This window comes from Thunnus thynnus, chromosome 17 (genome assembly GCF_963924715.1).
Source record: "Thunnus thynnus chromosome 17, fThuThy2.1, whole genome shotgun sequence".
NCBI classification, from domain to species: Eukaryota; Metazoa; Chordata; class Actinopteri; order Scombriformes; family Scombridae; genus Thunnus; species Thunnus thynnus.
The window spans coordinates 15911713-15935320 of record NC_089533.1 but is presented as its reverse complement, the minus strand read 5'-3'; the positions used below and the strand labels follow the sequence as shown (position 1 = coordinate 15935320).

The window sequence follows — 23608 nt, the reverse complement described above, 5'->3', positions numbered from 1 at the left end:
CATTTTGTGCAGCTGCTTACTCCAAAAACTGACTCTCTTTTGTGGTTTGCTTAAACTTCATGCTCCAGCCTGAGCTTTACTGAAGTATGAGGAAACCAAAGGGCAACAGGGATTTTTACCATGTTTCCATGAAACAATTAAGTCTTGAGTGACTGATGGATTATATATCAAACACTGCTGCTGCTTAGACAATATAAAAATGCTGTATCACTTTATATTAAAAATAAAAAAAAAACACATTTTTATTCATTTTAAATCACAGGAAACAAATTTTTATTTTATAAACATTTGTAGTCATGACATAAAAAAACATCCTTGCTTATATAAGAGACCTTTTGTGTGGTTGTTGTTGCTGTGGTAGAGCTGGTAGATCAGGACTACACAACATTGCAGAAGTAGACAATGGGTGCTGGTATTTGCTGTAGGGGAGGATGGTCCTGACTGACTGCCTGAATGTTGATCTTTCTTCCTTCTATCTATCCTTCCTCCTCTTTTCCTCCCTACTGTCCATTTTATCTGAAGAAATCAGGGTGGTTAAGTTTGCAGTGTTCTTCAGAATCTGCTCAAAGTCTGAGTTGAAGAACTGGTGCACCGTTTGAGACTGAAAACTGCTGAGAGGCGAATACACGGAGAGGCCCATTACCTGTATAATTATCATTCCACACCTGTCTCTCCGTCTCTCCCCCCGCACTGACACACATTCAGTGTGTCGCTCCAGCTAATGGTCCGAGATAAGAAGATTTCCTGGGGATTTTTTTTACTCCAGGAGTGAGTCATCTGTGTTCAACTCAGTGACCCCTGTCAGCTGGTGAAAGTCTGGCACTGTGGCGTGGAGGACGCTGGAAGACATTTCACCGCTTTTACTGTCGTTTGATCCCTCTCTTCTTGATCTTCCTCTTCTGAACTCTCCTCACTTTCAGAGTGGTGGTTGCCGTTTGTTTTGGCGCCTTCTCCGTTTTGCGCTCGCCTGACGTTGGCAGAGGCTTTCTTGGTGGCGCTGACCTCATCGTCGTCGTCTTCCATCTCCTCGACAGGGCAGTTTGGATCTTCGTCTTGTCCGCTATCGCTGTCGTCTCCGTCTTGTTTCTCCTCACTGCTGCCCTTTTCTTTCCCCTTGTCAATCATAAATAGAGGCTGGGTCTTCTCAAGCGGAGTGGTATCCATTTCTTCATCTTGGCCCATGCTAGAGAAGATATATTGACATAGATTAGATTCATAAACCTGATCTTAAAGTTAAAAAAAGACAAAGCTTCAGACAGAAAAGAAAACTGGAAGCACCGCCTTGCAGTTGCCTCCACCAACCAGTTGCAGTTTACATCCATCTCTGTCCAGACTCATATAATAGTTGTAGTAAAGACTTTGAAGGAATTTAATAAAAAGGTATTAAGTGTATTTTTCTTGTATGTGTTGACATGCTCGGCCAATAAAGCTGATTCTGATCACAACTTTTATGTAAACAGTGTCACATCTCTTGTCAATCAGATGTATTTGTCTTTTTAATAACACAAAGTTGTAGCCATGACAGTCGACTATGCTTCAGATATGGATGTTGCTGCAAGGAAGCGACAAATTCTAAAATGTGGATGCTTCACACACATCTTCAACCATGTCATAGTGAAGGTGACCTTTGACCTTTTGGATTTAAAATGTCATCACTTCATCATTTTATCCTATTAGACATTTGTATGAAATTTTGTCATAATGAGCGTATGAATTCTTGAGTTACGGCCAAAAACATGTTTTGTGAGGTCACAGTGACCTTGACATTTGACCACCAAATTCTAATCAGTTCATCCTTGAGTCCAAGTGGCCGTTTGTGCCAAATTTGAAGAAATCCTATCAAGGCGTTACTGAGACATCGCACTCATGAGAATGGGACAGATCGATAGATAGAGAACCCGCAAACGTAATGCCTCCGGCCACCGCTATCGTTGGCACGTAGACATAAAAAAATGTGTCAGCATGTCTGGTTTAAAGCTGAGAATACTGCTCAGAAGCAAACATTTGACCTTTTCCACTTCCTGGATTCCCATCAGACAACAACAAACACAACTACTACTGTGTGCGAGGCCCTGATAAGATCGACTTCATTCTTTGTAATGTTTGCCAAAAATAAACACTGGGACAGATTGCGAGACAAAACTCTGAATGCACTCTCTGCTCTGCTCAGTTTTGGACTGTGACACCCCTAAACCTCTCTCACCCTGATGGTGCTCCAGCCACTCTCATCTTCTGCCACATGTAGTTAAGGAACATGGACTTCTGCAGCAGATGGCCAATCCTCTGCATGTGTCTCTCTGTGGGAGAGAAGAGAGAAAACAGTTCAGATTGGTTCATACTTACTTCTTTACAATACTGCCATTCTTACATCCACTTTGCCCATGTAAATTACAGTATAGTCTTTGTATGCCGCATTTCATGAACCGATACTTCCTCTTTCTTGTGTTCAGACTTAAAAATCCCGTTTGTCAAGTTCACCACATGCTCCAGTCAAAACCCTGTTGCCAGAATCTTGACACAAACAACACAATTTGACTCCATAATATCTATCTTGTCCTCTTTATATTGGCTCTTAATTGTAATAATGTTATACGCGTATGAACTTTCTTACTGAACCTTGTATATCACCGTGCGCCCTCAAATCATGTGACACGCTTATCAATCAAAGGAGGTTAAAAAGACTTCTAAAAAAGCTTATTTGGCACCTGTTCAAGTTTTAGCTTTTGCCATCAATGCTGATGGTTGTTTTGTTATGTTCTTGATCCCAATGGCAATCCCAATTTATCATTCTTTTGTAATATTCCATGTTTTATTCCTGGCCATCATGGCAGGCACAAATATTATTTTTCCTAATGATGGATTCATTCAATGTCTAAGGTTTGGGGAGAGGTGTTGCAGTATTCGGTGTTTTACAGTAATTTGGGCCTATAACTTTGATTTGACACATGACATTTGTGTCACTTAAACACACACACACACACGGCCTCTGCTGACCTGTGTATGGGATGAGTCCTTCCAGGTGTGTGCGTGCACCCTGGTACTGCAGCAGCTCCTCGGGCGGCAGGTGTGTGAGGAGCACCCGGAGGACAGCCTGGGCATTCAGACAGTTCCTGGCGTTCGTGTTCCACACCGCACAGAACCGCAGGAGCGACTCTGAGTGAGGTCGAAGCCGTGACAGGGTGGTGCAGGTGGAAAAGGGAGGGAAGGTAAGAAAAGGTCTTTATTATTTTATTACATTCTCTCCACACCTTGTTGAAGGTTCATCTGGGCCGGTTGCCAGTTTTGTGTTTGTAAGCAAGTCATTTCCTGCAGGCTTGTGAAATTCTCACAATTTTTTTTATTAACCATTGACCATAAATTTCATACACATAAAGCCAGAGCTATTCATGTGTTAAAATATGATATACATGTGTACTTAACATCCAGCAGGCCTTTTTTTAAGACATACGTTTCAGATATTAATCTGAATGTAAACTTGTCATCAATTTTAGAAGATTATTCATTTAAACTGTTCTCCTAGTTATTTCTGTACTTCATCATTAAAAAAAGGTTTAAGGATATCTTTTTGACTCTTACCTTTCTGATCAACGCGAAGTTTAAGCACCGTTTTCTCCAGCAGCTTGTGGCCATCCTCCACCTCACGGATTGCTAAAAACAACAGAGAGCAACTTATCAAGAACAAAGGAGTAGACAGTAAAGAGGGTTAACATGGGCGATGTACATTTGTTCATATTAGAACTGTAATAATGATCACATATTATCATCACACGTAGATTACCAATTACTGAATTCACAGTGACGTGAGACGTGTCGTCATAGATCATCATATGTTGCCCATGTAGAATAATGGAAGAAATGTTAATGAGACAGCAGCGTGCAGGTACTTAATCTGATTTAGTCTGTAACAGTATATTCATATGATTACATAACTGCACTATCGTGGTACTGCGGATGGTTGTGGGGTTCGGTTATTTGTGAAGGAACTATGTAGGAACCTGAGGAACCTGTTTATAATCGCGTCCATATTGCTCTCCATATGAGCACGACTAGGTGTGATCGATACCACTTTGCATTGTCCATATAGAACCAAGAATGAATAAAGCATTGCGGTTAAACCTGTAATGTTTGACACGCTCTGAATGAGATGGATGCTGATTCATCCCCCTGCGGTGTAGCACATGAATGACGTCCCATCTAATTAACGTATAATTGCTGAAGCGTCAGCAGAGACGCAAACAGCAACAATCAGAACATAAATACCGTTTAATTGCCATTTAATTTGTAACTGAGGAATGTTGGGAGTATAGTATTCACATTATAAACAGTCTTCTGCCACCTGCATTTGAGCCGCCATAGTGCGATGGGACGTGATGTCCTGTTCAGCTTCCGATGAACAAAATCAGTCACTTGACTTTGTTTCGTAAAATAACATGCCTTTTCTTCTGTGTCAATGGAAAGGACAAAAGGGGATGACAAACTGAATTTTTGAGTCCACAGACAATCACGGTGCACGCATCAATGCTTGTGTGACTCAACTCTTAAACCGGGCAGCCGCCCACGGCGACAGATGACAGATTGACAAGAAGGACGTTTATCAAGATAACAGCAGATGAAAAGATGAAGGACAGAGATGGATTGGGTACGGAGGAATCCAATGTCTTCAGAACAACAAACACTACACAATAAATTAGGAACTTGTGTAGCATCAAAATGGTGAAAGTGATGAAAGACAGTTGGTGACAGGTCTGGTTAGAGAAAGTTTTAGCATGAAGTACCTTTGATAACAGTGAGCACAGTGTGAGGCTGGTCCAGAGAGATGGCGAGGCCCAGAGCCTTCAGATATTTCTTTTCATGGAGCAGGTTGGACAACTCTTGCTGCCTTCAGACACAAAAAACACACACATGTTCATACACAGGCAGACACGTACACATTTGTTACAACACCTGAACAATGATCCTTCATGTTTACTAAAAATACACACTGAAAATACACAACTCTACGATGACTAGAAGATGCTTACAAACACATTTATTGATCTGATAGATAGATACATCTACATACATTAAATGCACATAATCAATGATCTGAAACCTGAAATTCCCTCATGTTTATCAGAATATCAGAGCACAAACATGGCCTTTGCTAGGCCTGATCTGTGTGACCTAGTGAGCTCCACCTTAGCTTAACACAGTCTCTGAACATTTATCAGGCGACAGACAGGCAGCAGGTCTGATCTGCGGCTGACTGATTCTTGCAGCATCTCTGACCTCCGACAAAAAAAGGAGGAGAGACTGTGTTTATCCGCCACTCCAGACGGAGGTCCTGTGACATTTGATCAATTTTAAGATAATGTTGTGCGTAACTTACTTGAGTATCTGATCCTCCTGCTTGGCCTGCTCCTCTGCTAGCTCCACTTCAGTCACATCCTAGTGGTGGACAGAAGAAAACTTTTTTTTTTTTTGCTATGATAATGTGTTGATCCCTGCAGGGGAAATTCTTCTTTTTCCTCCCATCAAAGAGAGGTCAGAGTGAAAGCTCAGCTAAAATAACCAGCTAGATAAGATGTGGACTGAATATCTTGCTCAAGGGTACTTCAGCAGACTGGAAACTTGCTGTCACAAAGAGCCTAAACCTTCCAGCTGACATTACTGGAGGGCAAATGCAAATACTGATCCCAGCACTGGGAGTACTGTCAAGTGATTACTGTACACTGTTTTTGAAATGTACCGATTTTTGAGCTGTTAAATACATTTTTTTGCCTTGATCTTCCTTTCATCAACCTGCCTTGTGTGTTTCAATCTTATTTACTTTTATTTAGTAATTAAAAAACATCCGAACAACAGTTATGAGCATTTTGCATCAAGCCAAAAACAGTGTTGCAAAAATGATTTTCTGGACAGGAAAAACTCCTCCATTCAATAGTTGACTGTCAGTCACATCACTTACCAGCCACACTGTGATGTTAGAGTCTGCTGACCCGGTCACCATCTTGTCATCTTTGCAGCTGGCGTGGAGACCCCACACTTTATCCTGGTGGGCATCCAGCGTCTTCACACACTCGTTGGTCTTTATGGTCCACAGTTTTACCAAACCGTCTGAGCCACTGAGGACGGAGCATGGATGGGAGTGTTGGATTACAAATGTGTGTCAACAGGGAGACTTTTATTTAAAGAAACTATAAGCTGCGTCCAGAATCCACACTACAAACAATGTATAGTATACTCAAAACAGTCAGAATACAGACTGAAACACTACTTTCCCGTCAACTATGAGACCTGATTTTCTATAACAGTAATACACTTACTTTAAGGGCAGGTGTGTATGTGAATATATGTGTATACAGTATGTACTGTACGTATGTATGTATAGATTATTTTATTTATTTATTTATCTTTCCCTCTAAAGTGTGTGCTTTGTGTCTGGTTGGCACATATGTACCACTTTTGTTTATATGTGTAAGGTGTTCTTTAAAAGAAAACCTAATAAAAAGTAAATAACAAAAAAAAACACACTCTCGCACAATGCAATGCGCAAAGGAAATGGAGGAACTTCTCACACCTGGAAAAATGTCAAAGTAATTATAGATGATGGTGACACAGCTCCAAGAACAAAAACTGTGTCTTTCTTAAAAAATTTGTTGACAACATCATTCTAAAGTCATAGTTAGATTGCTTTGGCTCAGCACACTATAAAAGTAAACTGATTTCTTGTATACTACTAAAAACAGTATGCTATAAAGTATATAGTACATATCGTATACTATTAGAATGTACTATGGACTTAGGATGGAAGGTTTGCTTCAGTAAAACACCAAAACAACAGAAAAATGCTTTAATTCCTTTTAAATAGGATTAATAGGTCACTTGGGTCGGAAGCCTAATTTTCAAAGCATAGCTTTGGTTTCACATTCCTCAGTCTTATTGGAAAGCAAGCGTGACAAATGGTGGTTAGTCTCAGACATCTAGAATGACAATTAGACGTTTGAGATAGCATGATAAGCATGCATAAGTGTATGAGAGCTTAGCTTTCCTGATCAACAGCACAATGTGATGTTGCTTTTTAAATCAGCTGGGAGGAGTTTTCAAATTAAGCCCGTCAATGCAAACCAGAATGAAGAGAGAGAAAAAAAAGATGTATTTTCAAATGTATCTGCAATAGCGTGTGCATTATTTTGTGCATGTACTTCTATGAAATATTCTGCATGAGAGGTAGGCGGGGTTACCTAGTGAGCAGCTGAGTGCCTCGACTCACAAAGATGACCTTCAAAACTGATGCATCGTGCCCTTCAAATGTCTAAACAGAAGAAAAGAAATAAAAAAAACAATCACATCATTTCTACTTCACAGACAAAAACAATCTCTGTTCAAAATTACAGTCAGCATGGGAAGAGAGCTAATTAACCTTAACTAACAACGTGTCTATTGTTATCTTAGTGTATATAATCACAGCTCTTAATATCACAGCCCACCTTCAGGCAGCTGAAGTCTTGCAGGCTCCACAGTTTGGTGGTGCCGTCTGCAGAGGAGGTGGCCAGCACCTGGTCCACAGGAGAGAAGCAGACGGCCCAGACGCCGCGACGGTGGCCCCGAAACACCCCCAGCAGGCCCACGGTCCCCTCCCCCGCCAAGGACCACAGCTTGGCCGTGCGGTCCTGGGAGCCTGATGCCAGCAGCTTGTCATTGGGCGAGACTGCAACGCTATTGACATCCTAGACAAGCAGCCAGGGAGGGGATGAGGAAATGAGGATTAACTTTTGATCAGATTAACGGATTAACAGTTGATCAGATCTAAAGAAATATATAATTGTGAAGGAGGAAATTCAGTAGAAAAAAAAAGGAGACAGTGCTGGGAAACTGAAATTGAGAAATTGAAGGGTGGATCAGAAATTGCAATTTCAAGAGAAACAGATGTTTTAAAATTCCCTTTCACTACATTGCCTCCAGTTTCACCTGACTGAAAGGTTTTTTGGAAACGGAAACTGAATCATCTGTGTGTGTGTGCAAAAGAGAGAGAATACTCACAAAAGCATATATATAAACGCTATACTGAGTTTTTTATTAATATATGCATCTGAGTTGGCTTTTCGGTATTATATATCAACAATCTAATGACCGGTCTCATCTACTTCTTTCTATACTTTGCAATTACAGGATTCTATAAAGGTGAAAGGTTAGACAGACATATTTTCCACTGGAGGAACTGGCTTTCTTGGCCTGGTTTCATATCTGATTTGCAGATATGTAACCAGACTTCTAACAGATCTTTAACATGTGTGTATTTGTATAACAGGTTTGAGACAGGGAAGGTAAGGCTGTGAGAGCAGTGCTGCAGGAGGAAAAGGAAACTAAGCATATTGTACATGTAACAGAGGATCTGCAGATCCAGCGAAAACTATTCAAATTTAAACTCACACTAAAATAAAGTATAGTGGCTTCTTGAAGTCTAATAACTCAATTTCTAGCTGAAGAGAAGACTATTTGTGAGAATTCAGACATATGACTGCACCATTAGTCCAAATGCACTGACAAAGATTATCGGGGCTATATGCCAATAGGCAGAAAGAAGTTGTGAGAGCAGTGACACCTTTTGAGGGAGAACAATGGCATGATGTGTCAATACCCCTTCTTCAAATGACAGAAAAAGCTGTCAAAGAGGGTGATAGTGCTGATGAAAGAAACCAGGAAGTCTGAAAAGCGAAAGCCCGTTATTGGAATCATTTGGACAGGATATTTGCTCCATTGCTGCTTCTGTTCTCAAATGACAGCATGAATACAAAACAAAACAATTTGACCGCAAGGCACAAATATTAACCAGGGCCAGCTGTATGGGAGACTACACTGAGACCCTCAATCAAACCAAAATGTTATAGTCATTTGATAACATAACCATGAAGAGGAGTGGTGAAAACATCTGCCATGTGTAATAATGTGTAATAATGGACATAATATATATATATATATATATATATATATATATATATATATATATATATATATATATATATATATATATATATATATATATATATATATATATATATATATATATATATATATATATAGCTGAAGGTTAGAACATTTTTTGTAAAGTTTTTCCTGTTCATACTAAAATCTGGCATTGCGCGGTCTGCATTTGGTGAGATGGAAATTTTTCTCTATTCTCAGATTTGAAAAGAAGTACATGAATGGAGGATATTAAATGCTTGTGAAAGTTCCTTTTTGAGATTGAACAATAAAAAGGTTAAAGTACAGATGTTTGCTTTCTTTGTTTCGGTGTTAACGTTCAACCAAAGCAGAGCTTTTATAACATACAGACAAAAGCTTTTCAACTAGAGGAGGAAGCATTTCTCAGGTGAAATCCAATGAAAGATCTGCAGACACACCCTGAACGTTTGGCTGAGCTCTTAGTTTGCCATCTTATGCCATGGTTTGGGTTTGGTTTGCAGCTGATTGATCACTGATTGAAAGCTTATCTCTGACATGGTTTCTTATAAAGGATTAATGCAGAATTTATCTTTGGGACATTTTAACATTGCTGTGAATCATTCTTTCTCATCATCTTTACTCTACAAAACAAGTGATTTCCATTTAACACAAAACTATTTAACACATTTTTGTGTGTACTGTGTATATATGGCTTCTTTTGCGCATGCTATCGACTGCACATGGTTGCAGTTTTTTGTTCCTGGTGAACTGCGTGCAGTTTTTTCCTTCTTGTACCTTATCGTGTGCCTTCTCTGTGGCGCGGGCGGTCAGCTGATGTATATCTGCTCCTGCCATAGACAAGTCTGCAGGGAGATCCCACACCTTTACAGTACAGTCCTGACTACCAGACACGATGAAAGATGCCTTCATCCTGGACATAAAAAGATGGAGCATCATTATTGTCACATAGATGTACATAAACACACTGATTTCCTTTTTATTTAGGAACAATTTGATCTTTTTTCAAGTTTTACCAAGTGAATCTATAATATGTGTCCCTACATGGGATAATAAAACACACGTGTGACTGCAGGAAAGTGAAGTGTTACCTGGAGCAGGTGATGGAGCCCACAACATTAGTGTGGCTGGAGCCGTGGGCCACGCAGTGAACCTGCCCACTGTCACTGTCCATCTGCCACACACGCACTGACCTGTCCTGAAGACAAACACAGAACATACTAATGTAATTGTTGGCATAAATGAGGCTTAATAATCTCTAATATTTATAGAATGGCTTCTCTTGATCGTGTCCATGTGTTGATATTTATGGTTTTGCATTGAAACCGGAACATCTGCATGAGCCACCTGTCTAAACATAGTTCAATGTACATATTTATTGTTTCCTTGTCTGCAGTGTGCTCACCTTCGCACAGCTTGCAAATAGAAAGCCCTTTTTGAACACGTCCAGTGAGAGGACAGTATCTGTGGAAGATAAAAAGATAAACATAGTAGAGTGTGCCAGGAAAGATAAGCAGTTATCAGACCTGCTCACCAACATTTTTTTTTATTTCTAACCTCTTCCACTCCCCCCTCCCTACCGTCGACACATTTTTTGTTCTTTTTTGGGAAGGGCAGGGGATGGTTAAGGGGAGATAACAGGTCAACAGTATATGTCACATAGAGGTAGTATACATCATCTGAAAGCTGGGAACCTGAAGATTAATTTGAGGTGCAGCTCAGCACTGTGAGTCAAGTTTTACTAGTCATAAATCTGTAATGAGCATTGTGTTTTGGTTAGACGCATATTTAAATTTTGAAAGTTTAGAGTATGTAACGGTTTAGAACATTATGATGGCCATTCCCATGATCAATTATGTCTCATAAGTTGTTGAAGCAATTTTTGGGTTGATACCATTTATTACACAGATTTGGTGTAAAATTGAACCATTTTTGGCCAATCGAGAATTGATAAAAATCCCTCCAAAATACCATATTATGACACCAAGACTTTGAGGAACACCACAGAAAAATTCATGCTGTGATTTAGTATCAAAAACCTTTGACATTTGGAGATTTCTGTAAGAATTGCATTTTTCAGCATTTTTTGGATGGCGAGTACTTCTGTTCTGGTAATTCCTCAGAAACCCCCTTATTGTCAATATACCTAGAAGAGCCATACATCCCCTGATTGCTCTAGGTCTCTAGTTTGTGGTTGCAAAGTTTCATGAGGATGTGACTGTCCTTGAGGTCACAATAGGTCATTTTATACAGTGAGGTCAAGTGTCAAAAAATGGTCTCACTACAATGAAATGGCTACTATGGGGACTGACATCATCACACATGAAAACATTTGGGCTCATTGAATCCACAAGAGTCTCAGCTTTCCAGTCATACTAAATTTATGCAATTCCAAAACTGTTTAGGGACCCCAGTATGCAGAAATATTCAAATACACCATTTTTAGAATAGGTGAAAATAACACATTTATACTGCATGCAAAAAACTGCATGATTTTTGCCTAAAACTGCTTGGGATTAGCATAAAGTGGGCATTTCTGTAAAGGGAAGACTCGTGGGAACCCATAGAACCCATTTTTATTCAGATATCTTGAGGTGAGAGGTCAAGGGACCCCTTTGAAAATGGCTATGCCAGTTTTTCGCTCGCCAAAATTTAGCCTAACTTTGGAGCGTTATTTATTCCCCTTACCAACAAGTTAGGATGACATGGTTGGTACCAATGGATGCCTTAGGTCTTCTAGTTTCACGTGATCTTCACACTGGCTTTAAAACTTTAAACCCACTACAGCCTCTGAAAGACAGTAATGTTGGCCGAGGTGCTGGAGTCCTTGTGGAGTTTCAGAGGTTAATCATAAACCCTGACTGTCTAGCATCTGAATTCTTTGGATTTTAGTTGCACTAATGACAACTTTCATTTTCACTAATTCTGCCATCATTTATGGAGCCTGTCTTCAACCTTTAATAAGTGTTTTTAATTTATTAGTCGAGTGGTATGAAAGCTTTATATTATTCCATTACCTTAAAATTACACTACACTATATAATCAAAAATATTTAGAAATGAATTTTCCATTTATTCAATTGCCTTTTGGATTGTGAAGCACTGTGCAAGTTTACTCTACAAATAAAAAGGTTATTATTATTATTATTATTATTATTATTATTATTATTCACTTTATTATAAAAAACAGACAGCACACTAACTAACATTTTTCAGCTTTTTTTTTTCCCCTCACAGATTTCCATTTCCAGTCACTCATTTATTTCCAGTCATTGAGAAACTACTGCAACTTTTAGAAACAACAGTCAACATTGCAAAAATAGACCTAAATATGCCTGTTTTACCAATATTACTAGTTAGGTGAGGTTGACATGTGTTTAGAAAAGTTGCACAAGTGCATTTCTTTAGGACAACATGTCCTCACTCTAGCAACACAGACTACCATAGATAACTTTCAGCTCTTCTGCAAAATTAATAAACACACTAGTATGTGTCACACATAGGTATAAACATACACCTGCTGCCCTCTGCTGGCGACTGACCTGTGTGTCCGTAGAGGATCTGGCAGCTGTTGGTGAGCAGCTCAAACACCTTGATCTGGCAGCTGTTAGTGGCCACCACGATGTGGCTGTCACCTTTACCCAGAAACTTCACGTCAAGCACCTCGTCGCTGTAACCCACAAACTGCAAGGGGATGATGGAGAGGGGGAGCAAACAGAGAAACAACGTTAAAAATGACTTACTAATATATACTGGCACATATATTGGCAGTCTGACAACAATAAATATTAGCACTGGTACTGGTACAGGTTTCTTCCCAGTACCCACCTGTTGCTGTGTGGTGAGACCGGGCAGCTGGTAGAGCAGTATGTTGTGCTCTGCAGTGACTGTGGCCAGTCTGGAGGAGGCAGGCAGGTGAAGCAGGTACACTAAGCTGCGGGGGTCGTCGTCCTTTTCTTCCTCGTCCTCAGAGATGGGGCTGAGGGTGGAGGGGAGGGTCTGGGTGTAGACACAGCGCGCCGTGCTGGCCTCCCACACTCTCAACACACCTGCAGTGAGGAAGGGAGAAGAGGTGAGTGACAGAAAGTGAGCGAACACAGATTCAGTTCTCGAGACGGTGCAGGAGCCAAACCTTTGCTGCCAGCTGTGATGAAATGTAAGTCTTTGCTCTTTACTCCGATCTGAGAGAAGTCCTGTTTCTGAGGCAGCAGCACAACACCCTCCACAGCCTGGAGACAAAGGCAACACACGGAAATGAACAAATGTAGCTGCGGCACATGATGACTGAATGAAGATTTGGTCTGTTAGGATGATGTTCAAATAATACATTAGCATCCATTAGCGATTTACCTCATAGACCGGTACAGTTCTCTTGGCTTTCTGGCTCTTCAGATCCCACACTGTGCAGATCTTATCTCTGCCAGAACTACAAATAAAGATTAGCACACAGTTACAGGCATGAAAAAGTAAAACACACAACATTAGAGACCCAGAAAATGCCAAATGCTCAAGATTTGATTTAACACAACTTTGATGTACCCATCCACTGAGTGGCTGATTTTACAGTACCTGATCATGGTGCCGCCATCTGCGCTGAAACTGAGAGACGTGACAGCGCTGTAGTGGCTCTGCAGCACACACACACACTGGCTGGAGCGCAAGTCCCACAGCCGAATGCCGCAGTCCAGAGACGAGGAGAATAGCTGCAGCCTGTTGATATCTGGGTGAAACTCGACCAGGCTGCAGACACACACAAGGATGATTATATATATTATATTATTTTACATATGTTACAGATTTATTACAAATCCTCTGATCATGCCAAATTCAACCAAAAGCCATTCTCTCATATCCTTCATGCATCCTCCATCTGGTTGTTCAATGTACTATATAGAGACTATAATGTGTTTGATGGTGACTAATAAATATGTATGATTAATCTACTGTCTTATTTGAAATAAAGGCCATTGTATGTGCAATCCTGGTGTATTCTGGAAATGTCCTGCAACATGGCAGCACCTGTGACATTCAAACTGACTGTAAACCTGTTACACTGGTTGAATTAGAGCAGCTCTGTTCATGAAACACTCAGTTGTTTCTTCAGCTCAATAAGGCTGCAGGAATAGGACTGGGTATCAAACCTTAATACTTTTTTTAATACAGACAACAACGTGTCCATAACAAAGGCATCGAATGTCTGGACAGATACGTAATCTATCTGTTCTTTGATCATATAGTTCCTGATTTAAAATTAAATTTTATCCAATTTTAAACTAAATAAAAAAGTGCTTTTATCTAGAAACTATTTTTACCAGTTCACTGCCATTTCTTGATTTTATACACTACTGCTCAATCTTACAGGATCACAATTATTAAGATGGTAACGGTGTAAGTGGTTATGGTAATGATAATTGTTGTTATACACACACACACACACACTACTGTTTTACTTATATTTTTAATAGTTTACTATTGTACTTCTTTCCTCTTTTAAAATATATCTTAATGTTTTACCAATTTAAACAGTCACTGATTTTCTTTATTTAATCTGTTAAGCACTTTTAGCAGCATTTTGTGTATGAGAGGAGCTACATAAACAAAGTTTATTATTATCATTATTATATTAACTCAAGTATTGTATATGCAAACAATACCCAGGCCTGTCCAGGAGGGACTCACTAATCTTATCCCTTGGCTGAGTGTAGTGTAGTAGTGTAATCGTTAAACCAAAAAACAGCTTCTGTACATGCACATTATTCACAGCATTTCTAGTTCATAGATATCTTGACTTACTGCACAACACCGGATGACCCTTTAAGGTTGTGGGTGCAGTACTGCTTCACCACATCCCAAAGCTTTATAGTGCCGTCACAGCCACCTGCAAAACAACAAGAAGACAAACTCTGCAAACTGTGTAATGTCCATGTAGCAGAATCACACAGAAAGAAGCGCCATGAAAGTCTAAACTGATTGTCATTAGTTGTGTGCTGGCTGACCTGTGGCCAGGAGCGTGGAGGTAGAGTCAAAGGTCATGCTGGCTACTGGCACAGTGTGAATAGCCCTCCAGGAGCGCGTACACTGTGCTTGCTTCCAGTCCCACTGCTTCAGCAGCAGGGCCCTGCTTGCTGTTACCAGCAGCTGTAGAGAGACACAGAGACATACTGAATACTCTACATGCTGATATTAAAAATGTTTACACCATGACGTTTGTTTGTGTGAGGTAATCAGGCGATTCAGGTGTTTGCTTACCTCATCATCACAGCTGAGTGCGAATGATGTGATGTCCTCTTGATCATCCTGCAATCACAGTATGGGCAGATATGATAAAAAGGCTCTAAAGATAAATAAACATGTACAAAATGCATGAAATGGTTCTGGACTCACGTGTTCAATGCTGTGGACGATCTTTCCTGTGCTGATCTCCAAAACATTGACACGGGATGCACAGGTGCAAAAAATGTACTTCTCATCTTTGCTGATCTGAAAAACAACAGGTTAATCAAAAATTAAAGAGGCAGTGTGCTGATTTTACACATCAAAGTCAGTTTACTAGTCACGCGGCAACCATTTAAATCGTAAAGAGTTGTACAATGAGCTTTGTCTAAAACTCAAATTATGCTTTCAATGTCTATGTGATGTAAATTCTGCTATCTGCAGTGTGAATCTCAAAATTTATGACTGCCTAGACTGAGCATATAAACTGAATACATGTGAACATGTCTACCTGTGCACACGCACAATGTTATATAAACAGAACCACATGAAAGTCCACTGTCCCATTGATTCTGGAGTGTATTAAGATCTTGAGAAAATAATCAGAGTAATGTCATTATAATGTCATCAAGATCATTGGCTTGAGCTTAGGATACTACACTTCTATAGATGCAACAATTAATCAATTAGTCAATCAACAAAAAATAATCAGCAACTATTTTGATAAACAATTAATTGTGCTGTTTTTCTTCAACGTATATAACTGTCAATTTAATATCTTAAGATTCAAGACTGTTGGTTGGACAAAACAAGCAAATCAAAAGCATCACTGTAGGCTCTAAGAAATGGTAAATGGCATATTTTCCACTATTTCTTAACATTTCACAGACCAAACGATAATAATCACAAGATTAATTGCTAATAAAAATAATGATTAGTTGCAGCCTGATATGCTTTTATAAAAATAAATCATGGATCACAGATTGAGGTTGTGGAGTTTGAATGGCATGGACATTTATCAAGCAAGGAAAGTTTAATGATACAAGTAATGTTGAGTTGCATCAGGGGAAATTTAGGATCCAGTGTTTTTGGAGTTTGTCTTGGACCAGCGACTAAAAAGTCAGGATATCTCAGCCTCTACTGCATCACTTTGACCACTCAATGCTAGATCAGCACAGTGCCTCTTTGATATGATTTAGGTTGGTCCACCAGGTAATGCACACTAATGTCAGCAACATAGAGACACTTGAGACACAAAACTCACCTGCACTTTTCCTCCTTTATAAAAAGGCTCAATCTTGCTAGAAACATCATAACTGTGGGAAAATAACGGAAATAGGAGGGTAAGTCGTGGCTACTTTAAATGACAGTGAAAACACATGTAGCTTAGCTTGTGTTAGCCAGCCAACAACCTGCACGTGCGGTGCAACGAAAACTTACTTTGTTTTGAACTGAAGATTTGTATTTGCCATCTTGCTCGCGATAAAAATGCCAACCCCGGGATATTTCGGCTATTACAGTGGTGTAAATGACTTATTTCTCACTTCGCACGTTGGCTACAGTCAACACATCCATCCCGCATGTTGATAGGCAGAGTCGCGCACTTTGTACGTCATCCAAGCGCACGGAGCTGTGATTGGCCAGGTGGTTTTTTGTTCACAACGTTGAAAAAATCTAATTTCTATTGTCAATATTGAGCCTAATTAGATCGATTTTCATATCATAAATCATATAAACTGAGAGTTTGTGGAAAATCAAATTTAAAATTAAAATGCGTGCATGTTCTGTGGTCATACAATTCGTCACTGTGGCTCAAAACAATAAACGCTGCTGAGCTATTCATGTTAAAAAAAGAAGCTCCTGTTTGACATGTGGAGGCTGTGCTTTGATGCTAGAACAGCAGGGAAAGGACGCGCTTCATGAGAGCCATTATCTCCCTTCGTTTATATAATTTACTGTTGTCATTTGTCCGCACACACACACACATACACCCACAAACACACACACACGAACCCTCCTTCATGTTTTGTCAGGAATGTTCATGTGTGTGTTGCATTGATAACGCGGGTGTGTGTTCTGTGTGTGACATGTGAGGGGACCGATATGGAGTAAAGCAGCACCGGGAATGGAAACACGGTGAGGGAAGGGGATTATCATGGTGAGTAGCAGACAACTTCTGTTTATTTTTGTAATCTAGGTTTTATGTCTCACATTTATTGACAGACACTTGAAACTTTTACACGTAGTCTACATATTTTAGGCTTTATGGGAACTTGACGTGATTTTTGTTTTTCAAAGCTTAAATTGTAGAGGCTATAGTCTTGTATGTAGCTACTGTATATCATGGTACTTTTTATTAAATATTTGAATTAACTAACAATGACAATTAAGTAACTCTTGGCCAATTTGATGTGCTTCCAAGTATTTTAAAGTGATCTCATCTTATTTTCTGAAGAAAAAGAGTACAAACAGAAGGATTGTGGCTGTTTTCTTTAATCATGTGATCAGTCATATGACTTTCCAGAACAATTCTGTTTTGTCATCTCCTGCCTTTATGTTGGAAACACTATGGATGCTTGTAGGCAGCTGTAGAGTCGTGGTTTACAGCTGTTGAAAGAATATTTACCCGTTGATTTACCTGTTGTTGCATTAAGTGTCACAATATGTCCGTCTACTCAGGTCTGACCCCCAATATCTCCCTGAAATACATTATAAGTGTGTATTATGATGAGCCTGAATGAAGTAGTGTTATATTGGCCACATCCAGGCGGACCCAGAGGTGTCAACACAGAGCGGGGGCTATGATGTGGAGCTGTTTGTGGACACTCCAGACTACGATCTGATCTGCACCATTTGCCAGGGGGTCCTCAGGTGTCCAGTAAGAGCTGCATGCCACCACATCTTCTGCAAGAAATGCATCCTACAGTGGCTGAAGAGGTACTGAACATGGATCAATACCACTGGACATTGTAAAAAAAAAAAAAAAAAGTACAGTATTGGATTGTTATTAATGTCTAGTCTATACAGTAGAACATCAACATCATTTATCCTCTTCAGACAGGAGACCTGCCCCTGCTGTAGAAAGCCAGTGAACCCAAGCTTGATCTTTGTCATGTTCAAGCTGAGCAAATCTATTGGACGCATGAAGATCAAGGTAGGAAACTGAGAATAGGAGGAGAGTTGAATCTGTACACATTTGTACACGTTTGTAGTTATCATGACATCTCTTATTATTATAATTAAGTGGCTGTATATATACAGGTTGCCCAGTGGCTTATTGTAGATTTTATGAGGCCATGTCAACGTGTTGATACAGGGCATATTCATATCTATTCGTATCATATTGTAAAGGTTACAGTCAAGATGTCACTTTGGCCCTTAAATGGTGACTGTCTGTAACCTCAACTAATGATTATTTTCATTATCAATTAATCTACTGAATATTTTTTAGTCAATTGATTAATCATTCAATCTTTTCAGTGTCAGAAAATAATGGAAAATGTCCATCGCTAGTTCTGAGAGTCTATAATTGTCTTGTTTTGTCTGACTGTAGTGCTGCTGCCCCATATAAAGAAGATGTTATTTGGCACTGGAAACTTTTAAAGGGATGTTAATTGAGCAGGCCGGCAGGCAGGAGTATATGCAAGAAATAGTGATATTTATTGACAAAAATATTGATGAAACAGAGGCAAAAATGAACCTAAACTAAGCTGAAGCAAAGAACAAACATATAATCTGCAGCCTCACATCAAGCTGCTACCAGTGTTTGGTCTTGTACCTTCTCAGCCTCACCTAACTAAAACATACCATCTCCTGAGGTTACCACAGGGTGAGCTAGACTGATACAAAGCTTTCAAAACATGTAGAACATTGATGTAGAATTTCTCTTTTACTGCTGACAGATTATATTATTATTATACAGAATGTCATTTACTAAAGAACAGTTTTATGCTTCCGACCTCAACTTGACAGAGCCCAGAGACTCACTGCTTAGTGCGGCTAATGATACACTTGTCACTATCACTGATTAAGCAGACAATCTGCCCTACCATCACAAAACTCTAAAAAAAAAAAAAAAAACACTAGTAATGTTGGGAGCAAAGACTCAGTGAAAAGGTAGAGGAGTGACCTTTCACAATGACTAATAGTCCAAAACCTGAAATAGCTTGTCAGAATGATTGTTGATTAACCTCTGTCAACCAACTAATCAGTTAATTGACTTATCATTTAAGCTCTAAGCAACAGTCATCTGTTCAGTAACTAATTTTGCCTAAGTTGTTCTCAACACCAGTAATATCACATCTGTTTGATAATAACAGTCTTCAAACAGTACTTGTAGTTAAGAAAGATTGAGTGAATTCTCTAATTCTGTAAGCATTTATGTGATTAATGTCTTTTTCTAGCTATTGATTAGTTTGTGTGGTCTCTTCTTAGTGTAAGAATGAGATCCGTGGTTGTGCAGAGACCTTCCCCCTCTCAGAGCAGTACTGCCACAGCATGAGCTGTCTGTACGAGCTCATCCCCTGCCCGTACCAGGGCTGTCGCGCACAGCTCCTCCGCAGGGACCTGGACACCCACGCACGCCACTGTGACCACTGGCGCCAGCCCTGCCACATGGGTTGTGGCACGATACTCTCCCACCGCACCGAGGCTCAACACAACTGCTACAAGCAGCTGAGGCAGGAGTACGAAGCCAGGCAGAGGAACCACAGGGCCATCGCCACCGCCCTGCAGAGGAAGATGAGGAGGATGCAGAGCACCATGGCCCACATGAAGAGACAGATAGGGCTGATCTGTGAGAGCCTGGAGGTGATGGACGACCTGCACGAGGTGGAGGAGGAGGACGCCGGAGAGAGCAGCGGCAGCTCCGGTGGGACTCCAAGTAGCAACAACAGCAACTGCTGAGGGACGAGTTAGTTGCTGCTGCTGGTTGGCTACTGCTGTGTATAATTTCTGCACGTGTTCATTTCTTTGAAGGTGTGTGTTTGAAGATGTAGGTAGGTACGGTAACAGTCGAAAGTTTGGACACACCTTCCAATTTTGTGCTGTTGTTTCATCTATTTTGTAAATAAAGTATATAACATTACACTGTAGGTTGTTTTCATTCATCATTTAAGAGGAGAGTGGAGACTGTGCTTGTTGACAAGTGATGAAGGATGCTGATCAACACAGTAATGCAAAACTCACATGCACTTTTCCTCCTTTATAAAAAGGGTATTCATGTCTACTAATGTTAGCAATATAATAATATAATAATAATAATACACTTTCTTATCAACTGATATATTATAAATAAATAATAATAAACTTTATACAGCAAAGTTACAAGGTGCTTTACATCATTAAAACATTAAAATACTACAATTAAGCAGTACAATAAGACATTTAAAATAAAAGAGAATAAAATAGCTCTAGTATGAGATTAAAATAATTGTAATAAAACAATAAAACAACAGTAGCAATGAAACAGATAAGACATATTGGAAATAAAACAGCGTGGTATCGATTAAATGAAACTGAATAGCAATAAATGCTTTTTTTATGAATGTTTTTAATCATACCTTTTGGTCAGTGATGAAAAAACCTGTCGCTAGTGGGCAGCAGTCAGCGCGTTTTCTCGTGGAGGAAATATCGCGATGATTCCTAAGGATAAAACCCGGCGAGACTACTCTCGGGTCTTCTTCCTGTTATAACGATCACGTAAGTGGACCGATGAATTGTTCATTCTAGTCAAAATCCTCGTTTATCTCACGCATCGTCCTGCCAAACACATTAATGTTTGCTATAAAACTACACAAGAACATATTATATTAAGATACTGACGGCATTTATTAGCGTAGTGAAGCAGAATTTGAGATATTTTGACTTTTTGAAGATATGTGTTCAGTGTTGAATATGGCGGCGGTGCTCGTGTTCTGCGATAAATGACAGAATATAATTTAGGCGCTCTGTTGCTTTAGCGATCAAAATATATATTAACTATGATCTTTGTTTTGTTCTGCAGCAAATGGCGGACGACGCCGGTGGTAGAGGAGGTTTTCGCGGAGGTTTTGGCGCAGGTGGCCGCGGCGGCCGGGGCCGTGGACGCGGCAGAGGCCGTGGCAGGGGCCGCGGTGCCCGGGGCGGCAAGTCCGAGGACAAGGAGGTAACTGAAGTTTCTTTCTGAAGAGTCTACAGTATCAATTAATTGGTGAAATTAGTTTGTGACGGCAGGTAAATATTCTAAGAGTATACCCGTTAGTGTTGTATAACGGTGGTGGTCCTTCTCTTTTAGTGGGTGCCAGTCACCAAGCTGGGCCGCCTTGTTAAGGACATGAAGATCAAGTCCCTGGAGGAGATCTACCTGTACTCTCTGCCCATCAAGGTGAGCATTGTGTCACGTGCATGACAGATGGACTGTTTACTATTACATGTTTTAGTGCTGAAAGAGGAGTAAAGGGAGGCCTGCTGCTAAGAAGTGTTAGTTTTCTCCCCATAATGGTCCACTTAGTTTGAAGGGGTTTACTGTCACTATTTTGTATATTGTTTGCCTCAGTTAGTGCCTGTATATGTGTATTATATTAAATATGAGAGATTCAAGAGGTTTTATGGTCACATGCATAGCAACATGGCAGATGGCAACATTGAAAGCAATGAAATTTGGCTTCTTTGACCTCTAGTTCCAATTAGAATATATGAGAGAGAAATTGGAGAAATATACATTATATTGCACATATGTAGATAAGTGTATTGCGCATAAGTGGGTGATGAATACTTAAGTTAGCACCTGTTCCTCTGAGAGATAATTCTGACTTCTATATCCCTGTTGTTTTGCTTGTTGTTGCTTGTTTTATGTAACATAAGAAAAATATACACATGTTGTGTAGACAACTCAGAATAATGTAAAGAAACTTCATAGAAGATTACAACTACCTCAAGGTTATCAGTGATTTTATCTTTCAGAAAAACAGATGCTTGGCTATGTGATAATACATGGGAGGCAAATACTGGGGCTAGTATGTTAGAAAACTACCTAGCATGCATGTTATGTAACACAGTGTAGGCATTTGTAGGATTGTGCAACAACACTTTGATTTTGGGTTGCTTCATATGTCTGTATAGACCCCTCACTTGAGGACTTGGTGTAGAAAAAAAACTGCAATTCTGTTATGATCAGAGTGACTCAAAACTGATGTATTAACACTATCTGGAAGAATGCAACACTATACTAGGGTAGATTTATTCCTTCGGCAACTGCAACAAGTCATAATCTAATGCTGAAATCTTTTGTTTTTCTGCAGGAGTCTGAGATCATCGACTTCTTCTTGGGTTCTGGTCTGAAGGATGAGGTGCTTAAGATCATGCCCGTCCAGAAGCAGACCAGGGCCGGTCAGCGCACCAGGTTCAAGGTGCGTTTAAGGGACAACTCTGTAGTACAGGCGGCTTGTTATCAGTGTTTTTTTATAGTGCGAGTAGTCCAGATGTGACATTGTTTGCCTCTGGGGTTTTTTTTTTTTTTACAGGCCTTTGTCGCCATTGGTGACTACAACGGCCACGTCGGTCTGGGCGTGAAGTGCTCCAAAGAGGTGGCCACAGCCATCCGTGGAGCCATCATCCTGGCCAAGCTGTCCATCGTCCCCGTCAGGAGAGGTTACTGGGGTAACAAGATCGGTAAGCCCCACACCGTGCCCTGCAAGGTGACTGGACGCTGCGGCTCTGTCCTGGTGCGTCTCATCCCCGCGCCCCGTGGTACCGGCATTGTGTCCGCTCCTGTGCCCAAGAAGCTGCTCATGATGGCTGGTATCGACGATTGTTACACCTCCGCAAGAGGCTGCACTGCCACCCTCGGCAACTTTGGTAAGATTCAGCTGATAGTTATGTGTCTAAAGCTGTATGTTTCTGGTTTTCTCCTAGCTCTGCTCAGCTTCACCTCTGCAGTGGTGTAGTTGTCGTTATCAGGAGAGAAATAAACGAGTATTATAATGCACGGCAGAAAGACTGTTTCAATAGTCTCTTCTGTTCCCCTTTTTAGTGCTCAACATTTTTATATTTTCCATACAAGATGCTACATTGTCAAAACACGGAGCTCCATCTTAATCATCTACTTTTTGTTCCTTCCCCAGCTAAGGCCACCTTTGATGCCATCTCCAAGACTTACAGCTACCTGACCCCTGATCTCTGGAAGGAGACCGTCTTCACAAAGTCTCCCTACCAGGTCAGCACAAGCATCAGACCAATTCGTTACCAGAATGTTTTAAGATGTAGGTGAAGTTGTGTATTAACAGGCTTTCTATCTTGTTTCAGGAGTTCACTGACCATCTGGCCAAGACTCACACCAGGGTGTCTGTGCAGAGAGGCCAGGCAGTCCAGGCAGCTTCCTCCTAAACTTTTTGTACAGTGGAATTGTTGAAATAAACAATCTGGAAACATAATTTTAATGTGTATGGTCTTGTTACTTTTGCTGAACTCTTGAC

At 40.2% G+C, this 23608-nt stretch overlaps 3 protein-coding genes across 3 annotated transcripts; 2 read left to right on the top strand and 1 right to left on the bottom strand.

The window, feature by feature from the left end:
• Positions 1–221: 221 nt before the first annotated feature.
• Positions 222–16750, bottom strand: tbl3 (transducin beta like 3). Its single transcript, XM_067570296.1, has 23 exons — positions 16596–16750; positions 16420–16471; positions 15327–15422; positions 15192–15239; positions 14939–15080; positions 14736–14820; positions 13512–13682; positions 13293–13368; positions 13075–13171; positions 12771–12991; positions 12485–12626; positions 10349–10407; positions 10035–10141; positions 9721–9856; positions 7470–7709; positions 7224–7294; positions 5948–6104; positions 5369–5427; positions 4776–4879; positions 3577–3648; positions 2995–3153; positions 2204–2297; positions 222–1183 (listed from the first exon to the last, which is right to left on the bottom strand). The coding sequence occupies exons 1-23, from the start codon at positions 16625–16627 to the stop codon at positions 802–804; spliced, it is 2802 nt and encodes a 933-aa protein (XP_067426397.1). The 5' UTR covers positions 16628–16750; the 3' UTR covers positions 222–801.
• Positions 16751–16863: 113 nt separating this feature from the next.
• rnf151 (ring finger protein 151) lies at positions 16864–20621 on the top strand. The gene is made up of 4 exons (XM_067570303.1): positions 16864–17313; positions 17923–18092; positions 18213–18309; positions 19590–20621. The coding sequence occupies exons 1-4, from the start codon at positions 17311–17313 to the stop codon at positions 20058–20060; spliced, it is 741 nt and encodes a 246-aa protein (XP_067426404.1). The 5' UTR covers positions 16864–17310; the 3' UTR covers positions 20061–20621.
• A 139-nt stretch (positions 20622–20760) lies between these two features.
• rps2 (ribosomal protein S2) lies at positions 20761–23566 on the top strand. The gene is made up of 7 exons (XM_067570302.1): positions 20761–20855; positions 21160–21300; positions 21430–21519; positions 22436–22543; positions 22658–22991; positions 23258–23349; positions 23439–23566. Exons 2-7 carry the CDS (start codon positions 21163–21165, stop codon positions 23517–23519), a joined length of 843 nt encoding a protein of 280 aa, XP_067426403.1. The 5' UTR covers positions 20761–20855; positions 21160–21162; the 3' UTR covers positions 23520–23566.
• The last annotated feature ends 42 nt before the right edge of the window (positions 23567–23608 follow it).